Source organism: Rhamphochromis sp. 'chilingali' (genome assembly GCF_963969265.1).
Source record: "Rhamphochromis sp. 'chilingali' genome assembly, chromosome: 2".
Taxonomy (NCBI): Eukaryota; Metazoa; Chordata; class Actinopteri; order Cichliformes; family Cichlidae; genus Rhamphochromis; species Rhamphochromis sp. 'chilingali'.
In genome coordinates, this window is record NC_137930.1 from 25,421,674 (window position 1) to 25,446,091 (window position 24,418).

Consider the following 24,418-nt stretch of genomic DNA (forward strand, 5'->3'; position numbering starts at 1 on the left):
GAAGTCTATGATTATATTCAATATAGGTGGCATGAAAGTAGACAGGACAAATCACAAAGAAGGCAACATAAGACAGAAAGTGACAACAGAAGAGAAGAAGAAAACAAAAACTGCTACTTGACATACTCAATATAAAATAAGAGGACTGCATATAAGCTTGAATATCTGTTAAAGCAGTCCCACCCCATTTAATAAACTCTGGAAACGCCCCTGACAGGCACGTAAAGAAGCAACGGTGTCCTCTTTCGGCGTCACGCTCGCAGTGCACCTGAGGGCCCATAGAGGAAGTAATCTTTTAACTCTGAATTATAAAACTTCTGCCTCCGGAGTGTGTTTCAGCTCACAACCCCGACAACAATTTCTAAATTAAGACTTCTGTAAATGTGATTCGGTGGTTTTGCAATGATTTTCTGCAGCGATGTAGAAATATGCCATATGCCACACGCGCACGCGCGCACACACAAACCCGCATCCTTATGCTACAACCCTGCGAGAAGGACGTCATCACTCCCCCCCCCCCCCCCCCCCCCCCCTTCACATCCTCTGCCTCTGTCCCTGCACGCAGTCAAAGTGCAACCTCTGAGTAGTTTCGTGCAATAATATGCTCTGTTGTTCCGCCCTGGCTCCTGAAACAGCCGACATTTTCAAAGTGTCTCCGGGTGGAGGGGCACACTGCCTCATCACCACACAGCTGCAAGCAGGCAGTAGCTTAAGCGAAGGGTACAGTGTTGCAGTGCAATAATCTGGCTCACTCGCAGCTAGCTTATCGGTACAGCTGTTGACTGGCAGCAAGTCCACTGAAACTGCACCGACTCTCCTCCGTCCATCCCGCCGGAGCACCGGCCGACAGGGGCAAATGAACGAGCTGGTGAAGAGTTTACCCTCCCCGACTCTGCCCGGGCTGCACCTCCCGTCCGTGGATACCCACAAAGGCTGGCTCTTTAAATGGACCAACTACCTGAAGGGCTACCAGAGGCGGTGGTTCGTGCTCAGTAACGGCCTGCTGTCCTACTACAGGTGACGGTGATTTACTCAGTTAATAATATCAGAAATAATAATGGAAGCTGTTAGCAGCATGTCAGAAATTAGTTTTATTTAAAAGGAAATTAAACTTTTTTGCATACCTTATCTGGAGGAAGAGGTTTAGTAACAGCAGCCTAAATAAATAAATAAATGAAAATCACATGAGTCATAACTACAATGAGATGACCCGTGAACGATGTTAAAAACTATATAAGTTTAAACATGGTGTCTAATAGCACTTATTACGTCTATCTATCTATAAATAGATAGATGCTGCCTGTCTCTAAGAATAACTTTATTGATCCCAACAGGAAATTCATATTTCTTGAAATATCATATCATAAAAGTCTTCTATAGTATTATATTCTATAATAGAGTGCTAGATATATTAATTATTACATTATTATATATAATAAGGTAATAAATATCTATCTAGTGAACAGCAATCTAGTCTTTCTAGAGGGACTGGCCCTAGCATAATACAACTAATAATATATAACATAGTATTCATATAATTTTATATGTAGTCTCTATGTAGATAGATAGGCAGACAGACAGAGAGGATAGATAGATAGATAGATAGATAGATAGATAGATAGATAGATAGATAGATAGATAGATAGATAGATAGATAGATAGATAGATAGACGAACGGGCGGACGAATGGACAGAAATTTAGCCTTGTAAGTCATGCAAGGCAAAGCTGTCATTGTTAACCTACAGTACATATTGTCCAGAGTTGTCTCCTGAGGGAAACTTAAACTTGTTTGGTATGACACTTATTGCGACTCTTTTAAAACTGAAATAAGTCAAAAATGGAGCTGCTCCATTTTGTAAATGGGGCACATCAGCATGGAGCTGAGCAGAGAGGCTGGTGTATTCTTGCCTTTTTTTTTTTTGTTCTGCTGTTACACGCTGCTGTTATTCCCCTCAGGACTCAGGCAGAGATGGCACACACTTGTCGGGGAACAATTCCCCTGGCGACGGCGCACATCGAGGTGGGCGACACCTGCCACTTGGTGTTAACCAGCGGAGGCCGGAGTTACCACCTGAAGGCCACCTCCGAGGGAGAGTGCCAGAAATGGGTGTCAGCACTGCAACAGGCCAAAGCCAACGCCACTCTCCTCATGCATCACTCAGGTGAGACAGGCATTTTATACTCTTTGTGATTCGTGTTTTTGGACAGTAAATTTTAGTGTAGTGTTAGTGTTACTGTTCTGTCATGTACCTTTATTTTATGGGTTTCTTTTGTTGTTGTTTTGGGGTTTGGGTTTTTTGGGGGAGATTTAAACAAAAACACCCACACCAGAATTTGCACTTTAAAGGAACAGCATGGTTCAGCCGAGAAGCTCTGAAGCAGTCAAACTAATTTTAGCTGTAACATGAATGCAGGCTGACACAACCAAGACCCATTTTCCTAAATGCATATTAGATTTCTACACATTCTCTGTGCTGACTTTATAGTTATGTAAACAGAAGGACACAAGGTGGCAGTGTTATTCAGTATGTCCTTATGAGAACAGTCCGTTGGGGGCAAGGGGTGTGATTAAAGGTAAAAAGAGGAAGCTGTATTTAATCTTGTCATATTAAATTACACCTCACCTTCAGCTATGATCATTCTAATACTCCCTTTTTTTTTTTACCTTCAGACAAATAGAGCATCTTTCTGTCTTACACAAATGCAGAATCACACATGCAGCTACCGCCACCTACCCTCCCCACCACGCTGTCTCCTTTCTCCCTCCCCGTCTCCTTCACTATGACGACAGTGAGTGCTGAATGAAATGACCTTCCTGTAGACTCCTCCTCCCCTTTCTGAAAGCAGGAGGGGTAAGAGAAAAAAAAAAGAGAGAGCAGGAGGGTGTGAGCATTTTCATTGAAAATATTTTTCCACTATACACTCTGTGGACAATAGGAAGACACGAGGGCAGCCTTTTTCAGTGACTGTGTCACCTTGTAAGTAGCCTGCTCATTATATTACCAGTGGCAGGATTAGAAGTGAGACAGTCGCCGTGCATTTGCTTGCATGCTTTTTTTGCATCCATGTATGCATTAGTAATCATAGCTTTATGTTTATGGAGTTCAGTAAGTTGGGCAGTCCCTTTAATTTACTGCACATGCACAGCAGAGCCGTCGTCAACCGTCTCTGTGTACGTTGCCTAGTTCGATTTGATGTCTGCAACACCCAAAAATGTTGTGTAAAATGTTCGAACTCGGAAGGACTGATGTGTGAGATGTACATGAAATACTGGTTCAAATATAGAGCTTAGCCCATTTACACTGTTTTATGCATTTTAAGACTTCCAGAAATGGTCTTAAAGTGCTGCTGCTCCATGTTTTTGGGTAATTATTTTCATCATAGGTTTATGTTCCATATATTATGTGTCGTTCACACAGCTGTGGCTGATGTGCTTGTGTGCATGTGTAAGAAGAGACAGTGCCTTGTGTTTTTTGGTGTGATGTGATTATAGATTATCATCGAGTGAGCTTTTTCATCTGGGCTCATTAGCGGGACAAATTAATTGGCTAAAAGTCGATTCGAACAGCATCTGTCTGTCTTATAATAGCTATTACTAAAATCTTTAGGCTCCTCTGAAATATGTATAAATAGGTGTGTTGTGAAAAAATAATGTTTCCCGCTGGTGTTGAAGACAAGATGAAAGCGTGAGGATGAATCCAAACAGCCTGTCCTGGAGCCAGCTTTCAGCACACACAGTCAGACTTTAAATGGTTTTTCCATGCTGAGGAAGCTTACAGTGCATCCCCTGATTTTTAACTCTCTCCTCCCACACTGTGTCCATATTGATGCTCCCGCTATCACCTGTGGGTGTTTTCTTTTCTTTTTTTTAAATGATTCAACGATGAGTCACCAATTGAACTCTCCAAAGTCCTGTGTGGAAATTAACCAGTCAGTGCACAGACTAGACCAGTATCCCTCTGCCCTACATGTATACTGTTATTCTATGTCCGAGCACTTCCATATAAAAACATCGGATGGCAGATGGCCTCAGATCGCAGATTCATAGCGTCTTAACACCTTGAGCTCCACCAGCAGAGTGCGATTATTCTCTCTCTATATATATGTGGGTCATGAAACCATTACAGATGCCTGAAGGATTTTTCACCCTCTCATTTTTAATCTTCTCCTCCAGAGACGTTCTTAATCCACTTTGCCCTGATTGTTTTCATTTCTTTGCCCCTTTAGATTGAAGTAGTTTATGTCCCGTACATAGGCAAGGCTTTCTTTCAAGCACAGCAGGACCTAGAAAAGTTTCATTGCATAGGATGGAAGCAGTTACATGAACTTAAAGCTGGGTTGTTTGTTTTGGCATTTATTGCTCGCTATAGATATGGGTCTGTTTTTATACTGCATAAGAAGTTTTAATAGAGCACAGAATTGTGAGCAGGTGCATCATTCAATCTTCAAAGTGCTTATGCAAAGAAAATGAATATATATATATATGGGGCGGTTTTATCCTTCAAGCTTGGGTCCTCTACCAGAGGCCTGGGAGCTTGAGGGTCCTGCGCAGTATCTTAGCTGTTCCCAGGACTGCGCTCTTCTGGACAGAGATCTCCGATGTTGTTCCCGGGATCTGCTGGAGCCACTCGCCTAGCTTGGGAGTCACCGCACCTAGTGCTCCGATTACCACGGGGACCACCGTTACCTTCACCCTCCACATCCTCTCGAGCTCTTCTCTGAGCCCTTGGTATTTCTCCAGCTTCTCGTGTTCCTTCTTCCTGATATTGCTGTCATTCGGAACCGCTACATCGATCACTACGGCCGTCTTCTTCTGTTTGTCTACCACCACTATGTCCGGTTGGTTAGCCACCACCATTTTGTGCGTCTGTATCTGGAAGTCCCACAGGATCTTAGCTCGGTCATTCTCCACCACCCTTGGGGGCATCTCCCATTTTGACCTCGGGACTTCCAGGTTATACTCGGTACAGATGTTCCTGTACACTATGCCGGCCACTTGGTTATGGCGTTCCATGTATGCCTTGCCTGCTAGCATCTTGCACCCTGCTGTTATGTGCTGGATTGTCTCTGGGGCATCTTTACACAGCCTGCACCTGGGGTCTTGCCTTGTGTGATAGACCCCAGCCTCTATGGATCTTGTACTCAGAGCTTGTACTTGTGCTGCCATGATTAGTGCCTCTGTGCTGTCTTTCAGTCCAGCTTTGTCCAGCCACTGGTAGGATTTCTGGATATCAGCCACCTCCTCTATCTGCCGGTGGTACATACCGTGCAGGGGCCTGTCCTTCCATGATGGTTCCTCGTCTCCCTCCTCTTTCTTGGGTTTCTGCTGCCTGAGGTATTCACTGAGCACTCGGTCAGTTGGGGCCATCTTCCCAATGTATTCTTGGATGTTCCTTGTCTCATCCTGGGACGAGACAATGCTATATATATATATATATATATATATATATATATATATATATATATATATATATATACAGTATATATATATATACAGTATATATATATATATATATATATATATATATATATATATATATATATATATACAGTATATATATATATATATATACATTTTCACCTAACTTTCCATAAGTGAAAATGGGACTGTAAATGAGATACTTTCAGGTAAAAGCATTGTCATAAATCTCTCCATGATGCTTTGTAATCAGCCCAGTCTCTTTACACTCCTCCATTAAAGCTTCAGACTGATGGTTTGGCTCACTCCAGCAAATGGGTACAGAGAGAGATAGTGAGGGGGAGACAGAGGAGAAAAGGGTAGTGCGTCATCTTTTTTTTTTCTCCTTCTTCCTCTAAAAATAGCCTTGCCTCCTGATTGCACAGACCTACGTTTCCAGGGCAACAGTGTTCATTCACAGCTTTCCAGTGTTGTAGAGAGGAAGATTTGTGGTGGATCAGGGTGTGAAGTGTTAATATCTTCTTCTAGCCAGTCCCCATTAATGCTCTCTCAGCTTGTCTCGATCTAAATTTTAAATGCATTTCTCAATCTGCCATTACATCCCAGTGCGCTGTTTACTACACCATCACAAACACCCACTCTGTTTACATGTAATAACCTCTAATGATGCTATTTTAGTAAATGAATAAAATTCTGTCCTGGCTCTATTTTTTTTTTTTTTTTTTGTGCATGTGTGTTTGAAGATGACTCGGGGGATGAAGTCCCAGTACCTCAGGAGGATCGTACTCTAACCCAAGGGGTGCTTAAGACTCTGGCCAGCAAGCTAGATGACCTGAGCACCTGTAATGAGCTGATAGGAAAGCATGGTGCTGCCCTCCAGCGCTCCCTCAGTGAACTCGAGGACCTGCGTGGATCCACTGACAGCACAGACAAAGTGAAAGCCGTTAATGAGCGAGCCACCCTCTTTCGCATCACCTCCAATGCTATGATCAATGTGAGCCATTCAGTTCTCCCCCAGTATGTAGCCACTCTAATGGGAGGCTAGCAGAAATGCTTTTTTTTAACAAAGGGGGAATAGAGCTTGAGGGTGCCGCCCGCATTCTTTGATGTGTTTTGTGTTCACACCTCAGGCTTGTCGTGACTTTGTGGACGTGGCAGAATCTCACAGTCGGAGGTGGCAAAAGGCCCTGCAGCATGAGAGAGAACAGCGTCACCATCTGGAGGAGACCATCGAACAGTTAGCCAAACAGCATAACAGCTTAGAAAGAGCCTGGAGGGAGAATCCCACCTCATATACAGGTGAGACTCTGTCTGTCTCCCAGACATCCTGTGTCACCGAAGAGCAAATGGGCCTCTTCAACGGGTGGTGCACAGACAGGTTACTTGAGTTAGACTTTAACCTTTTTTTAAGCATATTTATCTACAATCTGCATAAGAAACTACAGTAAACAAATAAACTATTATTTTAGTGATTTTTGTTTTTTCTGATGTAGTTTGTTATGTTTTACTGTTTTTGTGATCAATGTTAGTCTTTGGGAGCACATTTTTTCTGTTTGGTATAACTAATGCTAACAGGTTAATGGTTACAACCTGAGCTTTGCGCACAAAAGTAACAAAGCGGCCAATGTTGATGTTGAAGTGTAGCTTCAGTGTTTGTTAATCGTCCCTGGGCTTGTGCGTATGTGTCTCTGAGCATGGAAGGCCTTTTTGCAGTGCACAGAGTGTGAACACAGAACACCTACAATCATTAACTGCTGTAAATAACATTTATAAAGGTAAATAAGACCTTTATATGTTAGTTATGTGAAATGCCTCATGTCAATTAAAAGCAACCTGCAAAGCAAACATTACGAAGCTACTAATAGTTAAACAACTTCTTCATACCGCTTTGAGGCAAGTATTAATGAAAGTTCTATTACCTGAAGCAAACATACAAGTCTTTTTAGTCTCCATTATTTGCTACTTCCTGTGTGGATGTAGAGGATGTGCAGGACTCTCAGCTGACCTGTCCTGTGCTTGCTGCCGTAGGCGTGGAGCGATCCCAGGAGGGAGATGCGAGCGACGAGAATGACGAGGCAGAGTTCTTCGATGCCATGGAGGACTCACCTGCGTTCATAACTGTGACTGCTACTGGTAACATAGAGCACAAGTGAGAGGCATCATCTCTACACAGTTACTGTATGTCTAACCCGCTGAGCTATTTTTGTGAATGTTTTTAATATTTGTTTTTTTCACTTAGGCGCTCAGGAAGTAATCAGAGTATGATGAGTGGAGGCGTGCCCAATGACTGGACTCACAATGAGAATGTACGTCACAAGAATACGGATATTAATGAAAAACACTTTACCGAGTAGCCCTATTCATCTTAGCTTGTCCTTTTCTCTACAGGACACCTCAGGCGCAAACCACATGCAGCTACGAAGAACAAGGCGCAGCCGTATTCCTGACAAACCAAATTACTCCCTTAACCTGTGGAGCATCATGAAAAATTGCATTGGGAAAGATCTATCGAAGATACCCATGCCTGTAAATAGTGGACAAATCTGCATTCTCCACTAATGAGCTCTAGTCAAAGCTTAATGTGGCGGGAACTTAATTAGATGTGTATGAAATGTGCAATTGCAGGTAAACTTCAACGAGCCGCTGTCGATGCTCCAGCGTCTGACTGAGGATCTGGAGTACAGTGAGCTTCTGGACCGGGCCGCTCGCTGCGACTCGTCCCTGGAGCAGATGTGCCTGGTGGCTGCCTTTTCTGTCTCTTCCTACTCCACCACAGTCCATCGCACAGCCAAGCCTTTCAACCCTCTGCAGGGGGAGACTTATGAGCTGGATCGGCTGGATGAGTATGGTTATCGCTCCATCTGTGAGCAGGCAAGGAATCACTTAATTACTGCGTTTATGCGTCTTTGATCACATTTTATAAACAATGGAGAGGAGAGCAAACACCCAACATATTGTGCTTATATTGGCTCTACTGACACCAGCTGATACAATTCACTTTCAGGTTAGTCATCACCCACCAGCTGCTGCCCACCATGTGACGTCACAGCGAGGATGGACCCTGTGGCAGCATATCACTATAGACAGCAAATTTCGTGGGAAATATATTTCAGTGGTGCCGTTAGGTAAGAAGCAGTCAGTGTTCACGATGACAGTCACTTTATATGAGCACAAATGCTACTACATCTGAGATCTGATTTATAAATACACTGAAATGTCTGTGTGATGTTTTGTATGCATTTTTTTTTACCATAGGAAACATTCACCTGCAGTTCCACTCGAGTGGAAACCACTATGTGTGGAGCAAAGTGACTTCCACAGTGCACAATATTATTGTAGGGAAGCTCTGGATTGATCAGGTGTGTTCCTCTTGGACAGCAGTTCGCAAAGCTTTCTGAAGGTCCTTTACATTTTTTCTTTATGTATTAGATTCTTTGTCATTCATTTGTGGACTAGTCTTTGTAGCTTATCATGTTCAGAGGAATATTTTTTATGCTTGTTTGTTTATTCCGTTAAAATGGGCCTATGAATTACTCCAGGATAAAAAAACAACCTGAATGAAGGGATTTAAATTGCATCTCTATGTACTCCATTTCTTTTTGCTAAATCTCTTTAGTCAAATATATTAAAAAATATATAGATAACACAGTTCAACAAGCAGAAAATAATAATTTTGGACCAACAGTGACAATATTAGCTGAAACTTGGCATATCCTTAAAAAAATCTGGGGAAACTGAACAAGTGGTAAGCCTAAACAGGATCCACAGCAACTGATTTGAAAGTAATTTCCTTAAGAAATAAGGAAAGCATCCAGCAAACAAAAGCAAAATTTCTTCTTTCTTTTTTTTCCAAGCATAAAGGAAAGTAATTTTAGTCACTGTACACTTTTAAGTCACATCTGTTTTTTTTCTTGTTGGCAGTCTGGGGACATTGACATTGTAAACACCACAACCAAGGACACCTGTCGTCTTAAATTCTCCCCCTACAGCTACTTTTCCAGGGAAGTCCCACGCAAAGTAAGTTTCTGATGAACTAATAGACAACTACAACATTAACTCAGTCTTACATTTGCCGAATGTCTACTGCTACACAAGCCCTTTAGAGAGAATCTGTAATGCTGTTTTAACAGATACAACTTTCTCCTAATATTGACTAATATTGAATATTGAAAAAAATGGATAACCTACTTAAAACAAGGATTACCAACCTTACAGCTGGAGAAATAAGAAAAAGGAGGGCACAAAGTGTCAAACTAACAGAACAAGAACCTCTCTTTGAGGGCTATGATGTGTTGAAGCACTAAAGATCATAAAGGCAGCAAAATTCAGGAGGGGTGGCAAAAAATGTGTGATAAATTAAATACATTTAAAGCACATTTTAAGTACGTTGAACCAAACAACAGCTTAAAAAAAAGATGAAAGAAATATCAAAAGTAAAAGATTGCAATATTTCTATTAATATTCTCAGCAAGAGCCAACAGCCAGAGAGCTGGGAAGAGATTAAAGTAAAATATAGTCTTACAGTCGGCCTGTAGGCCTTTTCTTCTAACCCAAGAGGTTACATAGAGCCAAAACACATGGCTGAAAACTCCATCTAGCAGCATATCTCCCTTTGGAACGCCAAATTGCCTTTCACGGTTCTTTTTCCATGAGTTATTTTTCTATTTCTGCCAGCCTTAAAACCAGTAACACGCAGCGAAAATCCCCCTTAATGGAGAAAAGCAGCAGTGTTCAGCAGCAACAGCTCTACTAATTTCCAGTGCTGATTTGTGTCTTCACTTTATGTTGTGGAAATTACATCTCAGTAGACTGAGCTGTCAGGTTTAACCAGAGCTGATGCATCAGAGGGAAACGACTGCTTGCACAAAGAGAGAAACCAGCTTCATCCTTGTTATGACAACTTCTTTCTATTCCTAAAAAAAATTCCTGAATCACTCCCGAAAGAAAATATCTTCAACTGTCACTCTAGGCTGTCTACCCTTCGGTAGGGCGTTGATATCCCCAGACACCCCGAACCATCACAAATATGAAAAACACAGTCATACACAAAACAGATGATTAAACATATTTAATTAAAACACTTAAGTGAATAAGGTTATATAACCTGCTTATCAGTATTCTCTCACACGGCATAATAGAACATAGAACAAGTAACTAACACGAATAGGAAAACAGGATCATTAAAAGAAGAAGAAATAAAAGAGGATCAGCTGGGTCAGACTCGGGCAGACCCCATCTGAAAAGCTGGCTGTCCACCTGTTTTTCACATGATTTCGGAGCTCATCTAAGGTACTGGCAGGATGTAAGGGCATGGGTAAAATAAATTCTTATCACAGGCAATGATATTAATTAGGTATATTTTATAAATCCCAGTAATGCTGTTTCTGTGGTATGCAACCACGCTCTCATTCTCATATGGCTTCCCAGTCGCATGTCATTAGCTAGTGCACATGCAGTTTCATAGTCGGACATTTTCAAACAGCAAAAACTGAAACTAAAATGGATTTTAAAAAAAGAAAGTAAATAAAAACCTAAAGACCCCGATGAGGGCTGATCTCTTCTTGTGTGCTATGTTCTTTGTTATTTTTAGGTGACAGGAGTGGTAGAGGACCGAGAGGGCACAGCTCATTACATCCTGTCCGGAACCTGGGATGACAAAATCGAAAGTGCCAAGATAGTGGATAGCAGCCAAGGATGCGGAGGCTCCGAAGGGAAACAAAAGACGGTTTATCAGACTCTTCCGCCCAAACTGCTGTGGAAGAAATATCCCCTTCCGTATGTAATACATTTTGTGCTCTATCTTAATGATTGAGTGTGTCGGTGTGCTATTTCTCCTTCTCGGTCTGCATCTTTTGTCACACTGAGTTCTCTAATCCGTCCTCCAGAGAAAATGCAGAGAACATGCACTTTTTCTCCTCTCTGGCACTGACCTTAAATGAGCCAGAAGAGGGCGTCGCACCCACTGACAGTCGCTTGCGGCCAGACCAGCGGCTGATGGAGGCTGGTCTGTGGGATGAAGCCAACAGTCAGAAGCAACGTCTAGAGGAACGACAGAGACTGGAGAGGAAAAGAAGGGCGCAAGCTAACCAGGCCCTGGAGGAGGGTGAGTGCAAGGAAATGAACAAGAACAGTGATGACAAAGACTTTTCTGGCTTTTGCATCATTTGTGCCAACCTTCAGCACATATCGAGCAGCTGTTCAGAGCTTTATTTTGCAGTGAGCTCATAGCAATAACAGATTTTTCCTTATTTAGAAACAAAGAGCACAGGTGAAAGCTCTGTTGTTATAAAAATGAGTGACTATTGATCTTTAGCTTTGGTCAACAGCTGACAAAACCTGACAAAAACTTGCAGTAATTGGCAAATTTTACAATATTTAGAGTCTATGAAGAAAGAACTTTGCAATATCCTGAAAATGAGCACATATGTTCTGTCTTTAGGGCAAGATATTGAGGGTTACCAGCCACTGTGGTTTGAGAAGAGGACAGACGAGACAGGCGATAACATTTTTATCTACAAAGGCGGCTACTGGGAGGCCAAAGAAAGACAAGACTGGAGCCAGTGTCCTCAGATCTTTTAGGACAATATGCCTCTTGCTCCACAGCATCAGCCAGGCTGAGCATTTCCTCGTGGTTTAAGGATACTCTGAAGGATGGAGAGTTGTGTGTATGAGTTTGGATGTACATGTGTGAGTGAGTGAGACAGCTAATCTCTCCAGGGATTTTCAAGCACAAAAACATCTGGTTCCTAATTTACTTGCTCTTCCTCTGTTATATCTGCATTTCAAAAAATGCATGGCCTCAGTATAAGAGAGTTAAGAGCTGCGAATAATATGTACACTAAAGGGAGTTTAGTGTACACGTGATCAGGTGTGTGGGGATAATTCTAGGCTGAAGACCGATGTCTTATTTTCTTCAAAACTGGCACAACTTGCTGAGATCTCCCAGTGATGCTGGGTTTCAAAATAAATTTAGCAGGACAAAGCCTTCTTCTGTGCTAGAAGACTTCAAGACCAATCCCTATGATTTCTTGGTGTTCTTTATTAATCTGTTTCTCAAAACTGCACAAACTGCAGTTTGAAAGGATTAACAGTTATTGTCTGACTGGCCTCTAAAGAACAGTCACTCCACCAAATCTTTTTACAGATAATTGCTTTGTCTCCCATAATCTTGAAATTACAGTATGTCCACCTCCGTCACTGTTACATTTAAGTCAGTAGCAGAGAGCAGCACACACCCACTGAAAGCACTTGAATAATGTCTTCACTGACCCTGGAGGAGCCTGAGTGTGAGAAAATGACTAAAACAACATATTTGTGTAATCTCAGCTTGGACTCTATATAAAACTCTATATTCAAAAAAGTCTGCTTAAGCTGAAGATGCTGAAAGGTTTTTGCCTCATATCAGACAAAACTGCCAGCTCATTAGATTGCATGATATTATTTTCATTGCCACCAGGGGCTTCCCTCATCAATTGCTAACACTTGTAAACAGCTTGAAAGGAGTGTTAGTCCCACTCGCACTCATTCTTCCACAGCAGTCATCTGGACAGGTTTAACCTTTTCTTCCAGAGAAACTGCTGTTTCACATCAAAATGCCTAATGAGTCAACTGCAATGGACTGATTTTAAGGTCTGGATCCAGCAGCAAACGTTTACCAGGTAGGGGGAAATCGAGTTGCAGTGTAGGATCCAGGATTTTTGGAGCTCCGCCATTACCAAGAACTAAAATTTAGGATGTTGCTGCATCAGTTTAACTTTTTAAATGATGATTAAAGGTTAAATAGCTGCAGGTGAATGTGAGTGTTGGTTATCTGTTTCCATGTGTTAGCCCTGCAACAGACCGGCAACCAGCCCAGGGCACCTAGAGTACCCCTTCAAATATCTTTAAACAAAACCGTAAGTATAAATATGCTAATCTTGGGATTTTCCTCAGCAGGAGATATTATTGCTGCTGGTGGCAATTTTAGCCTTAATTATGTAACAGAATAGCAACTCCCCAGTAACCCCCTCATTGAAACAAAAAAGATTTTGTACAGATTAAAACGGTTCTGCAGGTATACCTCCAGGTAAATTCAACTGAGTAATTGTTTTTAAAATTAAATTTACCCATTATCAGGGTTTACCATTGTGGCAAGTACCAATGAACCTGTTCCCTTGCTTAAAATGGTTGCAAATGACTCTATTAGTTATTTGTATGTTAAAAATTGTTCATTTGCATTATGTTAGCAATAAGAAATCCTGCACAGTCACTTGTGATTTAAAAAAAACAAAACACTCCCCAATCAGGGAATTGTTTTATTCAGCCCAAATATTAAGTTGTATTAACATTATTTCATCATATCACTCAAAAACATTACACTTGCTCACGTTTTTGTGCGGAGGCAAGCACTTGTGTAAATTGGTAGTAAATACACTCTATAACCTGTTTATTTATAGTTTACTGTGTATTATTACAGCGGGGCATGATGCACAAATATGGCTGCCTGTTTGGTTTTGGCCTGTAAATAGCTAGAATATACTAGAAATAAAATCGTAGTACCATTTGAAGAAGATATACAGTGCTTTAACATCCATGTTGTCATATATTAATCTCTATTATGTATACATAACAAGTCATGATTGTATACCAGCTAAGGAGATGTTGGGTAAATTAAATAATGAATCTTATGTTTATAAGCGTACATAAATGATGCAATGAAATGTTGATCAAATAAAGCACAATGTCATGTTTACCTGACAGGACATGCTCTATAATTTAAAGTCCACAGCAAAGTATAGCTATGCATGGTTTTAGACTGCTTGTGCACTAGGCCTCTTCACCTAGCTAGCTGTTTGTGGATTGTTACTGAAACACCTTTTGTGCCCGACTGCCTCAGAAATTTTACATTTTTGAGCTCAAATAAAGACTTAAAGCTGCCAGTGTGCAACCGTTTACTGTCACACCAGTGGTTTTTAATCTTCTGTCAAACAAAGCACAGGTAATAAAGAAGAAAACAGAGTTTGTCACAATGCTTTAAAGTGGGTATTTCTGTCTGGAGCTTTTCTTGAGTCCAAAGCAACTGTCCTGATCTACAAAAACATGTAAAAAATGTATTAGTTGTTTAACTAATGTTGTTTACTCAAAAAGAATAAATAAAAAGTAAATAACTGAATTTCCTCATGTGCTCAGCCGTCACTCGTACATGAACTACATGGATTTACGAGGTTTACCCTACAAACTGAAAGCATTATTTCTAAACTCCACCTTCTTTAGAAAAAAAATATTAAACATGCAAGTGTGATTGTTTTGTTGTACCAATGCTATGGTGACGATGAGTCATGGAAAAGACATTTGCATATTTTACAAGTGCACATGCAAACTAACCCTTAACTCATTCAGCAGCACCTGAAGTAATGCACAGGTGTAAAAACATGCTTCCAAGTACATCCTGAAGACTTACCCAAGATCCAAGATTTTTAGAATAAAACTGAACCCATAAGCCCCAGTGAAAGATGCTCTCTTACAAATTTGGCAGATAACATAAATTTGTATTTTGATTTCAGTTATTTTTCTCATTTCATCAGCAATCCTTTACAAACCAGATGATGGGCAGCCTGTGATTGACAGATGCAACAGTGTTCAACATTTTTCCATGCTCACTGTATTTACTATCATGCAATTGCATGTGCATTAAAGTTTAAAGCCCCTGGCAGCAGTTCAATGCATGTATGGTCAAGATGACACGGTGAAGAATCAGAATGGGGAAGAAAGACATTTTAAGTGACTCTGAATGTGGCTGGTTGTTGGTCTGAGCTGATCTGAGTGTTTGAGAAACTGCTGATCTACTGGGACTTTCCCACACAGCCATCTCTGGGGTTTACAGAAAATGGTCTGATAAATATAAAGTTAGCAGCAGTTCTCTGGGTGAAAATGCCTTTTAAATTCCAGAGGTCAGAGGGGAATGGCTAGGCTGTTTCAAAGGGAAAGGAAGGCTGCAGTAAGTCAAATGACCACTTGCTGCACCCAAGGGCATTTCTGAATGTACAACATGTTAGAGCAGATGGGCTACAGAAGCAAAAAGAGCACACAAGGTGGCACTCCTGTTAGCCAGGAAAATAAAGCTACAGTTTATACAGGATCACCAAACTTTACAGTAGAGCTCTGAAAAAATTTCGTTAGGTATTGATTTCTGCTGCAACATTGAGATGGTGGCATCAGATTTTTGAGGCGTAAGGTCAGAATTTGTAGTTATTTATTAATTAACTTATCCTGTCCGGCACCTTCAGCAAGCACAATCATTGTCTGAATGCACTGCTGTGCCAAACACATTTGCTTTTCAAACAGGAACTCTATTCAATTTTATCCTTTGTACTTTATATATATGCATATATAGCGAGAGTAATAACTCAAAAAGAACTGATACCCATCTATCAAGGTATCAGAGAGTGAGAGAGGTGTGAGAATCATTCCTACTGTTCTCTATAAAACTGTACAACAACTCTTCTTTCTGTGACTGGTGAGCACTCCTGTCAGGCATAAGATTACACAATTATTTTTGTTATACACCTTCAGCCGGTTTTTAAGATTGGTATAGTTAAAGTACATATTACTTATTATTGCACTACTGTCGTGCACAGGTTTTTTTTTAATCCTAGGCTGTACTGTTTTTATTCAATTACTCAGTTCTTAACCAATCTGACCCATTTAGGATTAAGCTGGCTGGGCTAGACGGAGCTCGTGAACTAAAAATGAGCGTGACACTCCCGGTCTATGACATACTACACAAACACAGTTAAAAACAGTAGCATTGCCCTTTAAGTGAACCGTCCAATGACACCACCCGCCCGGCTCGGCTGACAGTTTGGTGACCGAGTGACGGAGATTTGGGGATGCTGTCAGAACAAGGTAAAAGCGGCGAAGCTCCTATTCTAATCAAGTATCTCTGAGGTGTATCTAATTGGTTTCTAACTCGTCGCAAAGCCTGTAGGATAAACGGGTGTTTCCTTTTTTCCTTAATATTCTTGTAGCTAACAACCTGCTGTTAGCTAACACTGCGGTTTAGAGTCACTAGCTAGCGTTAGCATGAGCATAATGGCATTTAGCCGTCTGGTGTCAAGTGCCAGTCCACAGTAGAGGTCAGATAACTTCAGACACATTACTGTTAAACTGTGTGAGGCTGTCGACCCCTCTGTTTTGGCTAAAACTGTTAAATTTAAAGCGCTCAGGGCCATGAATGAAATGTTGTCAGAGTGCGCTGCACTTAGCGTTATATGTCGCTTCTGATGTCAGGTTCTCGCTCTGCTTCTCCAGAGCTGGGAAAAAGATGCTATTTGTAGCCTGCATAAACGGGAAAAACATAATTCCCCTGATTTCATGTGTAGATTAATACTTATTGGCTTTAAATGACAGGCACACGGCATGCCTCATCGTGTTTACAGCTCACTGCCTCGTCACTTGCGGTCCTTTTGCTACACGTCGGGATAATAATAACCAATCCAGTCATTCCCCGTCGTGTGTTGGAAGGCGCGGACGGTTTTCCAGCCCGCCCCGAGCTCCTCTCCTCCGGCTGTCTTACTGTTGGATAATGTCATATTGCCAACGCAGGGGTGTGTTACACAATCAGGCCGTCATGTAAAACAGAAACACGTGTCTATAGGCGGTGCTGAAAAACGCACTTCTGTTTTTTACTGGGAAACATTGACACCGCAGAGTGGGTAAAAAGAGCTGCCTCTCGGTTATTTTCGCAGCTTTCAGCCGGTTTTATCATCCATTTGTGATTGAGATGAGAGGTGCGAGCTGAACATGTGTTTTCCTTGCAGAGAGGACAATGATAAGAACATGATCAGCGCCGATGGCTTCTCAAAATGCGAGGCGACCCTGCAAGAGACAGGGAGGAGGAGGAGGCGGCCACCCGCAGAGATGCTCCATCTGCTGTCAGCTGTCATTGTTTGGCTGGTGACCGGCACCACCATCTCCAGTCTCAACAAATGGATATTTGCCGTTTACAACTTCAGGTACCCTCTGCTGCTGTCAGCTCTGCACATGCTGACAGCCATAGTGGTGGATTACGGCCTGATCAAGCTGCAGGTGATCCGCCACAGAGGGGTCGGAGAGCAGGACCTGACCCCCAGCGCAAAATGTAAGGTGTTCCTGTTGAGCCTGACGTTTTGTGCCAGCATCGCCTTTGGAAACATGGGTCTGAACTATGTCCAGCTGTCATTTGCACAAATGATATACACTACCACCCCGCTTTTTACCCTGGCCATCTCCACACTGATCCTAGGCAAGCAGCATCACATCATCAAATACACAGCCATGATGCCCATCTGCCTGGGAGCCTCTTTCAGCATTATGGGAGAGGTCCAGTTCGATCAGACTGGCTGCTTCTTTGTGTTCGCAGCAACCATGCTGAGAGGAGTCAAGTCCATCCAGCAGAGTGAGTACCACTTTCTCTGCATCACTGTCCCGTTTTGCCATGCTGGGAAGCTGACATGTTGTTTTGTCCCGTTGCTAAAGAAAACAATAACCCAATTGACATCAGGGAGCATTTTAGACACTGCAGCCGTCTGCGGTCCTGGAACTTCTTAGAAATTTGGTGATTCACTTCTCCGTTCATAAACGCACCCTAGCATTAAGGCGGAATGGCACATTGGCTGGTTTTTCAGTTGCTAGGGGAACGTGATAAATAAACACATATGTTTTTGTGGTATGCCCCAGTGGCTGGCTGATCTGTTGTATGTTTATTTTGGTTTCTAATATAAACTTTAATTTCATTATGAAGATGATTTTATCTTCTTTACATTTGCTGCTCAGGTTTCGATTTACTGAATAAGCTTTTTGTACACTCAACATTTCAGAAAATCCACCACAAACTGAGAAGTTTTTGAATTGCAAATCAGTCAGGTTCTTCTCTGCAGTCCTGTGTGTCCCTCACTCTCTAACTTTCCTATCTAGCTATAAAGACCTAAAATGCCCCCAAAATAATAATAAAGGCCAGATTGTTGCTTGACTTTGTTAAATCTTAAATGATTCTTAAGAGACCTTTAAAGTTCGTGATTGGATTATCTAAATGAGGTAAAAATGAATGGCTTTCAGTTGAAAAAAAACATGCGAGAGATTCCTTTCTTAGATTGATGTCATGTGGACTAACTTTTGCCCTCGCTGCATTTGTCCGGTGTACTCATTCACCTAATGTTCTGAGCTCTCACTGGAGCTTTCATTACATAAATTGCTTTAAAGCTGCAAACCGATTGCGCCACAGATCGGTAGCTTAGCTTCCGCAACGTCATCAGTCTCCATAAGAATGTGGTTGTCAGAGAGGGACAAAAAGAGTCTCTAAACACACGTATAAAGAGAGGCCCTGTCTTTAGTCTGTTGCAGAAGCAGACATGCAGGTTGCTCAGAGGAATGTAATGCTGCACACTGTTCCTGGTGGAGCAGAGGTACAGGCACGCTCATAACCTCAGGGGTCATCACTTTAAATCCCTTCTTAACAAATTGCAGATGTTTTTTGCTTGTTGCTTTGTTTAAATGTTGGAAGGAAAATGTAGGTCCTGCTTTTGCTTTTGGGATGTAATATGTAAACGATGTCCTGAACATTTTATTTTTAATCATGGCTAAAATTTTATGCCCTCAGATGTTGTCTCATGTTTCAAGAAGCTATTTTAAGCCTATTACGCGTGTTGTTGCAGCAGTTTATTTTTGTACTCTGACACACTTTGTTAGGGCATTTTTTTTTTAAAAACATTCAGCATTTAGAGTTTTGTTGTTTAACAGTAATGTGTTTGATTTTCCATGACATCATGGCATATTACACAAATTTCCCAAAAAGGAGATTTGCATAATGACCTCTGACGTGCTTTTCGCTCTCCTTTTGATGGACACACGCGCACATAAAATCACACGGACCTGCTGTTATGAAAGTACTCCCTGTGTTTTTGCTAGGAAATATGTCTGAATCGATTGGTAGCAAAAGTATCTTTTGTAATGGGGAATGTTACAGTAATACAGATTTTTTTTTTTTTTTTTTTTTTTTTTTTTTTTTTTTTGCCTGTTGCAGCTGCTCTCACACATCATGGTAACTACATAGACTGTAGTTAAAGGCTGGACATAACTACCACACTGGACTCATTTTAAAGGCTCTAGGTTAGCATTTGGCCCCTGTCACGTGAGCCAGACCTGACCAAATATGGACGAGAGAGTGGAGCATTAACCTGTCAGTTAGTGCTAGCAGGCTCTGTTAGCATGCTATGTCCATACAGCATTCTGCTGCAACACACTGATAGAGATATTTGCTAATTAGACTAATAAAGCACTAATTAATTACCACAGCTGATGCACAAGCTTCTGGGATGCTCTGCACCTCATAGCAAACCAAAACATTAGTAGACTTTTAAACATGTTCCAAAAAGTAGGAACAGCACAAGCATGGTGTAAAAGCTCCGGCTCAGTGAGGCACAGCAGATAATCATCACCTGTCTGCGATGTTATGAAAATAAAAACTATGAAATGTATCTGGTTATATCAGGCTGTAAACATGTGGTTTAGTGTTGTAATTTTCAGCAACTTTTGGCATGAGAGTCTATTGGAATGTACTGCTTTAAGTGGTCGTTAAAGGAACTTCACTTCAGTGTTGACTTCCTTTTCCAGCTTGCCTAAAACACACATTATTACATTTTGACAGACTGAAGGGTAATAGCCATTTGAAGTGTGTGTGCGTGTGCATGTGCGTGTCATTGCTGTTACAACAGATGTAGCTGTCACAGAGAGATTACAGATGTAAATATAAAGTAAACCAGATAAACTAATTCTCCCTAAATGAGTACAGATCAGGACATTGATGTGACTAGATAAGCTTGAAGTGTTTCCTCTTTCTATTGCAAAGCCTCTGCGTACTTTCATTTGTATACATGTCTTTTCTGTATACGAAACTCTTTATGTGCTGGGGTGGGGGTTTGTCGTCCCCAGTCTCATCAGACCGTTGATGCACCTGCAGCTCCACGTTGGTGTTATTGTGCAGCATCTCCAGCACTTACAGCATGTGTGGGACTATTAAATTGAAAGAACTGCTGTCACGTTTTTTAGCTTGTGACACCGCTAGCTGTGCCTCAGTATCTTTACTTTGACACAGCTGGGCAGTGCTTAGTTTTCTGTTTTCTGTATGGGAATAAGTAGTGTGTTCTGTTTGTAACTGCTGTGTACATTTGTCTGTTTTTATAGGTATTTTACTTCAGGAGGAAAAGATCAACTCCGTGTTCCTGCTGTACCTGATGTCCATTCCCAGTTTTTGCATCTTGGCCATAGCTGCTCTCGCCTTGGAAAACTGGGCTATGCTTGAGTCGCCGCTTCATTACGACCGCCACCTGTGGGTCTTCATCTTGCTCAGCTGCCTGGGCTCGGTCATGTACAACTTGGCCAGCTGCTGCGTCATCACGCTCACCTCGGCGGTCACTCTGCACATCCTCGGCAACCTTAGCGTGGTGGGAAACCTGCTGTTGTCTCAACTGCTCTTCGGCAGCGAACTGTCGGCCCTGAGCTGTGCCGGCGCAGTGCTCACGTTGTCTGGCATGCTCATCTATCAGAACTCAGAATTTATCGTTAGCTACCTGGATGCACGCAGGGCCAAAGCAAAAGGCTCCGTACGAGTGGATTTTCACAGTGCACGTGGAGAAGACTCGGTTAAAGCTAGTGCGTCTGATAAAACATATCATCCCCATCATCAGGGCACAGACAGAAAACAGGAAGACAAAATGGACTGAAAAGAAAAGAGGAGTCGTACCCTCGTGTGTGACTTTGTACAGCTATAGTGTCGCCAACAGTGACAGATGTTTTTTAAATTTTTTTTTGACTTCCTCACTGTGCCACTTTATTTATCTCCAATTCACACAGAACTGGAGTCTGCAGAGAGGAAAAGTTGCCTTTTTGCATTAGTAGTACTATTATTATTATTATTTATTTATATTTCTTTGGTTTACAATGAAGGTAACTTTTTTGCCCTTATCCGTGTCACATATAGCCTATAGCGGTATATGCATGCATGAGCACACTGAACTCATTGATACCTCATCAGGTATTCACACTGTCACTCTTACTACTCCACTGTGAAAATGTTCTCGTATCCAGAGGGCTTTAATCAACGTTTTGGGTGTCTGTTGTGGATATTATCCGCTACAGTAAAGCCTCATAGATTGGGGGGGGGGGGCCTCAGATCTGAGCGGGCACAATTTGTAATAAAAAGCTATATTTATGGTACTGTTACCTGACACTCTCCCGGCCCTATTGTGGTAAGGGACTGGGTGTTTTTGGCAGCTTTTTTATGTAGACATGTAATGTGGGTAGCTTGTTAAATAAAGGCAAAGGCACTGCTGTTGTGAGTGTTGGTAAGTTACGAGTATGGATAGAGCTGACACTTCTGTGCAATGCCACATAACATTTCCTCTCCTGAAGCACATTTTTAATAAGAGGCTGTGTTTCGTCCTACTATAGGAATGTCAGTGTGGCTTTCCACTTCAGGCCTAAATTTTGTTCTCGCTCCAACCTGGAAAGACGGTCTCTGTAGAGCTAGTCCAATTATTTCCAACTTTTACAACGGCGCACTGATAATTAGGTTCACAAGGTCTCTAAGGAGTGTCACTCAACCTTAGCTGGCTTTTCCCTCTGGAAGACCTGAGGAGGAAAAAAAAAAAAAGACTTGAGATGTACTTTAAGGTCGCTTCTTAAATCCTAACCTTTGTTAAGCCAGCACGTCTTAGAGAAACTGACTTCTTTTAAAAAGTGTTCCGTTTTCACTCTCAGTATTTAAAAAGCATCTTATTATGACATATTTTAGCCCCCCTCTGATATTTATATGAAAGAAAATATTTATTTTTTAGGGCCTTAGCAATAATCAGAGGGGGTTTAATGCTGTGGAATTTGGTCCTCAAGTGTCTTGCAGCTGTGTACATGTAAAGTCTGAGTGTGTTAAAGCAGACGCTTGCATGCTTTTGCTCCAGAAAGCATCCAAAATGTCCTCGGATGCTTGTTGCACACCTTCCTACATGCACGGTATGCCAAATGTTTACTTTAAAGCTTTTTTTTTCTGGTTTTTTTCTTTTTTTTTTGTCTTGTGAAACCTGTTCTGTCAGTGACCAGATACGACCAATGCTCACGTACAGTGTGAGCTCTCAAAAGATGAAAACAACAAAGCCCTGCGTGGAAAAAGGCTCAGTATGACACACCAGTTTTTTCAGCATGTTTCACCGTAAGAATAACAGCAAACAACGCCGCATGTTGATTCAGCTGAATAACATTTCAAGGATGTCATTCATGAAAATTACTCAAAACGTGTAAGATGCTTTTATAATTCCATGATTAGTTGAAAATGGTTGCATTTAATTTCTTTTGCAGTGTGTATGGTTTTACTGGTTTTATATTTCTTAATAACACCACTCACATTTAAAAGTGATGTTCAACAGATCATTTCACTGGTTTTAGGCTACTGTACTGAATACCTCAACTCTTAAACAGGACTTATGCCCCCTTGCGTTCATAGGACTGAGATCAAGCAGCTTTTCAATAGTCATAAAGAAACCACAGCGAGGGAGATCGCTCACAGATAAAATAGTTCATATATACATTTTGACAATTTAATAATCGGTAAGCTGTAGTTGGTTTGCAGGTTTATGATCTAATTTCACAGTCTCAGCTCTGTTTGGCAGGTTTGGCTACTTGTTCTTGTCATGTTTGAGAAGATTATGAGTCTGGAGAAGATAAAAAAAACAAAGCAATTGTTGCATTGACACGGTACGAAGACGCCGCTTAAAAAAAAGCCTACAGTTCCTGTGTGCATACTGTGTTTGATTGTTTGCAAAGTTAGTTGGATGTAAATAGTTATTTTATTTTGTTATGTATTTTATAGTCATATGACTGGTTGAAACTATACTGGTTCAGGAATGAAATGTCTGCCTCATGCCTTAATTGGACATACTGTAGATGAGAATGCAGTTTTGATGAATGCTGTAGGTGTTTTTCTTGTTTACGGGCAAAGATACGGCTCATCCATGTACACGTGACCTGCAAATGTATGAAAAGAAAAAAATGGACTGGTATAATAAAATAACAAAACCAAACACCTCATTTCTGAATTGCCTTGTTCTTGAAACTGCATTCATATCTGAAATGAATTCAACACCACCTTCCTGTTATGGGGTTAGAGAGACCAACCACATCCTTTGTAATTGATGTAATTATATGCTTAGGTTGGGTCACTGAGTTTAACCCTCCTGCCATCCTTTAAAAAACTCACACCCATTACCCTAGGGACCATTCTCAGCCACGCCCAAAAACGCCATAAAAAGACCATATATCCATATTTTATTCCACTTTAAATTAGCCAACCTTGTAAAACTACTTCTCCCTGAAATATTCATGTAAAGTTTTAATTATATTGTCGTTGTTTTAACCCTTCAAATCCCAGTGTTATTACATGAGCGCCCTGTGTTATAAGCCCCAAAAAACAAAAAACGAAACTAAATATTTCCACAAAAAACCAGTTGAAGTAATATGTGATTGTCATTATAAGTAGGCCTTTAGATGGACCAAAGATTGGCACCAACATACATTTTGACCTGCCATTATTTTTTTGCATTTTTTTTGCAATTTAAAAATTAAAACTTCAAGGCCCTGAGTCTTCATTGACATCCAAGAAAAGAAGAAAAAATAAAATCATATAATGATAATTTGGGGATGAAAAATAGCGTTTATAATGGAAGTCAATGGGCAGAAAATGGTCCCCAGGGTGATGGGTGTGGGGATTTCTGCTGCTCAGCCATTTTAGGCTGATTTAAGGAATTCACACTGGAATATTAACATTGACAGGTAAAAACTATCCTGTGGCAAGTTTGGTTATATTCCACTGAACACAGTGGAAATGGCAGCCATTTAACACATAGCAGTGGCACAAAAAGGTCCCAAGAAGGCAGGAAGGTTAAACTGAATTCTTAACACACATCTTAGAAGACATTAGCATTTTTAACTATTGT

The 24,418-nt window shown here is 41.2% G+C and overlaps 2 protein-coding genes across 4 annotated transcripts; both read left to right on the plus strand.

The window, feature by feature from the left end:
- Positions 1–555: 555 nt before the first annotated feature.
- osbp2a (oxysterol binding protein 2a) lies at positions 556–14,488 on the plus strand. Of its 2 annotated transcripts, none has more exons than XM_080876403.1 (14): positions 556–1,017; positions 1,958–2,163; positions 6,164–6,414; positions 6,551–6,719; positions 7,449–7,569; positions 7,660–7,726; positions 7,809–7,946; positions 8,046–8,291; positions 8,425–8,545; positions 8,676–8,779; positions 9,342–9,437; positions 11,011–11,195; positions 11,306–11,523; positions 11,860–14,488. In XM_080876403.1, exons 1-14 carry the CDS (start codon positions 857–859, stop codon positions 11,997–11,999), a joined length of 2,223 nt encoding a protein of 740 aa, XP_080732529.1. In that variant the 5' UTR covers positions 556–856; the 3' UTR covers positions 12,000–14,488. The 2 variants fall into 2 exon arrangements, with proteins under 2 accessions (XP_080732529.1, XP_080732530.1); XM_080876404.1 differs by having other exon boundaries at positions 895–1,023.
- Positions 14,489–16,228: 1,740 nt separating this feature from the next.
- slc35e4 (solute carrier family 35 member E4) lies at positions 16,229–23,501 on the plus strand (the record flags this gene model as incomplete). 2 transcript variants are annotated; one of them, XM_080874536.1, is made up of 3 exons in its annotated part: positions 16,229–16,304; positions 17,219–17,835; positions 20,619–23,501. In XM_080874536.1, the coding sequence occupies 2 exons, from the start codon at positions 17,238–17,240 to the stop codon at positions 21,155–21,157; spliced, it is 1,137 nt and encodes a 378-aa protein (XP_080730662.1). In that variant the 3' UTR covers positions 21,158–23,501. The 2 variants fall into 2 exon arrangements, with proteins under 2 accessions (XP_080730662.1, XP_080730661.1); XM_080874535.1 differs by lacking the exon at positions 16,229–16,304 and having other exon boundaries at positions 17,202–17,835.
- Between the last annotated feature and the right edge of the window lie 917 nt (positions 23,502–24,418).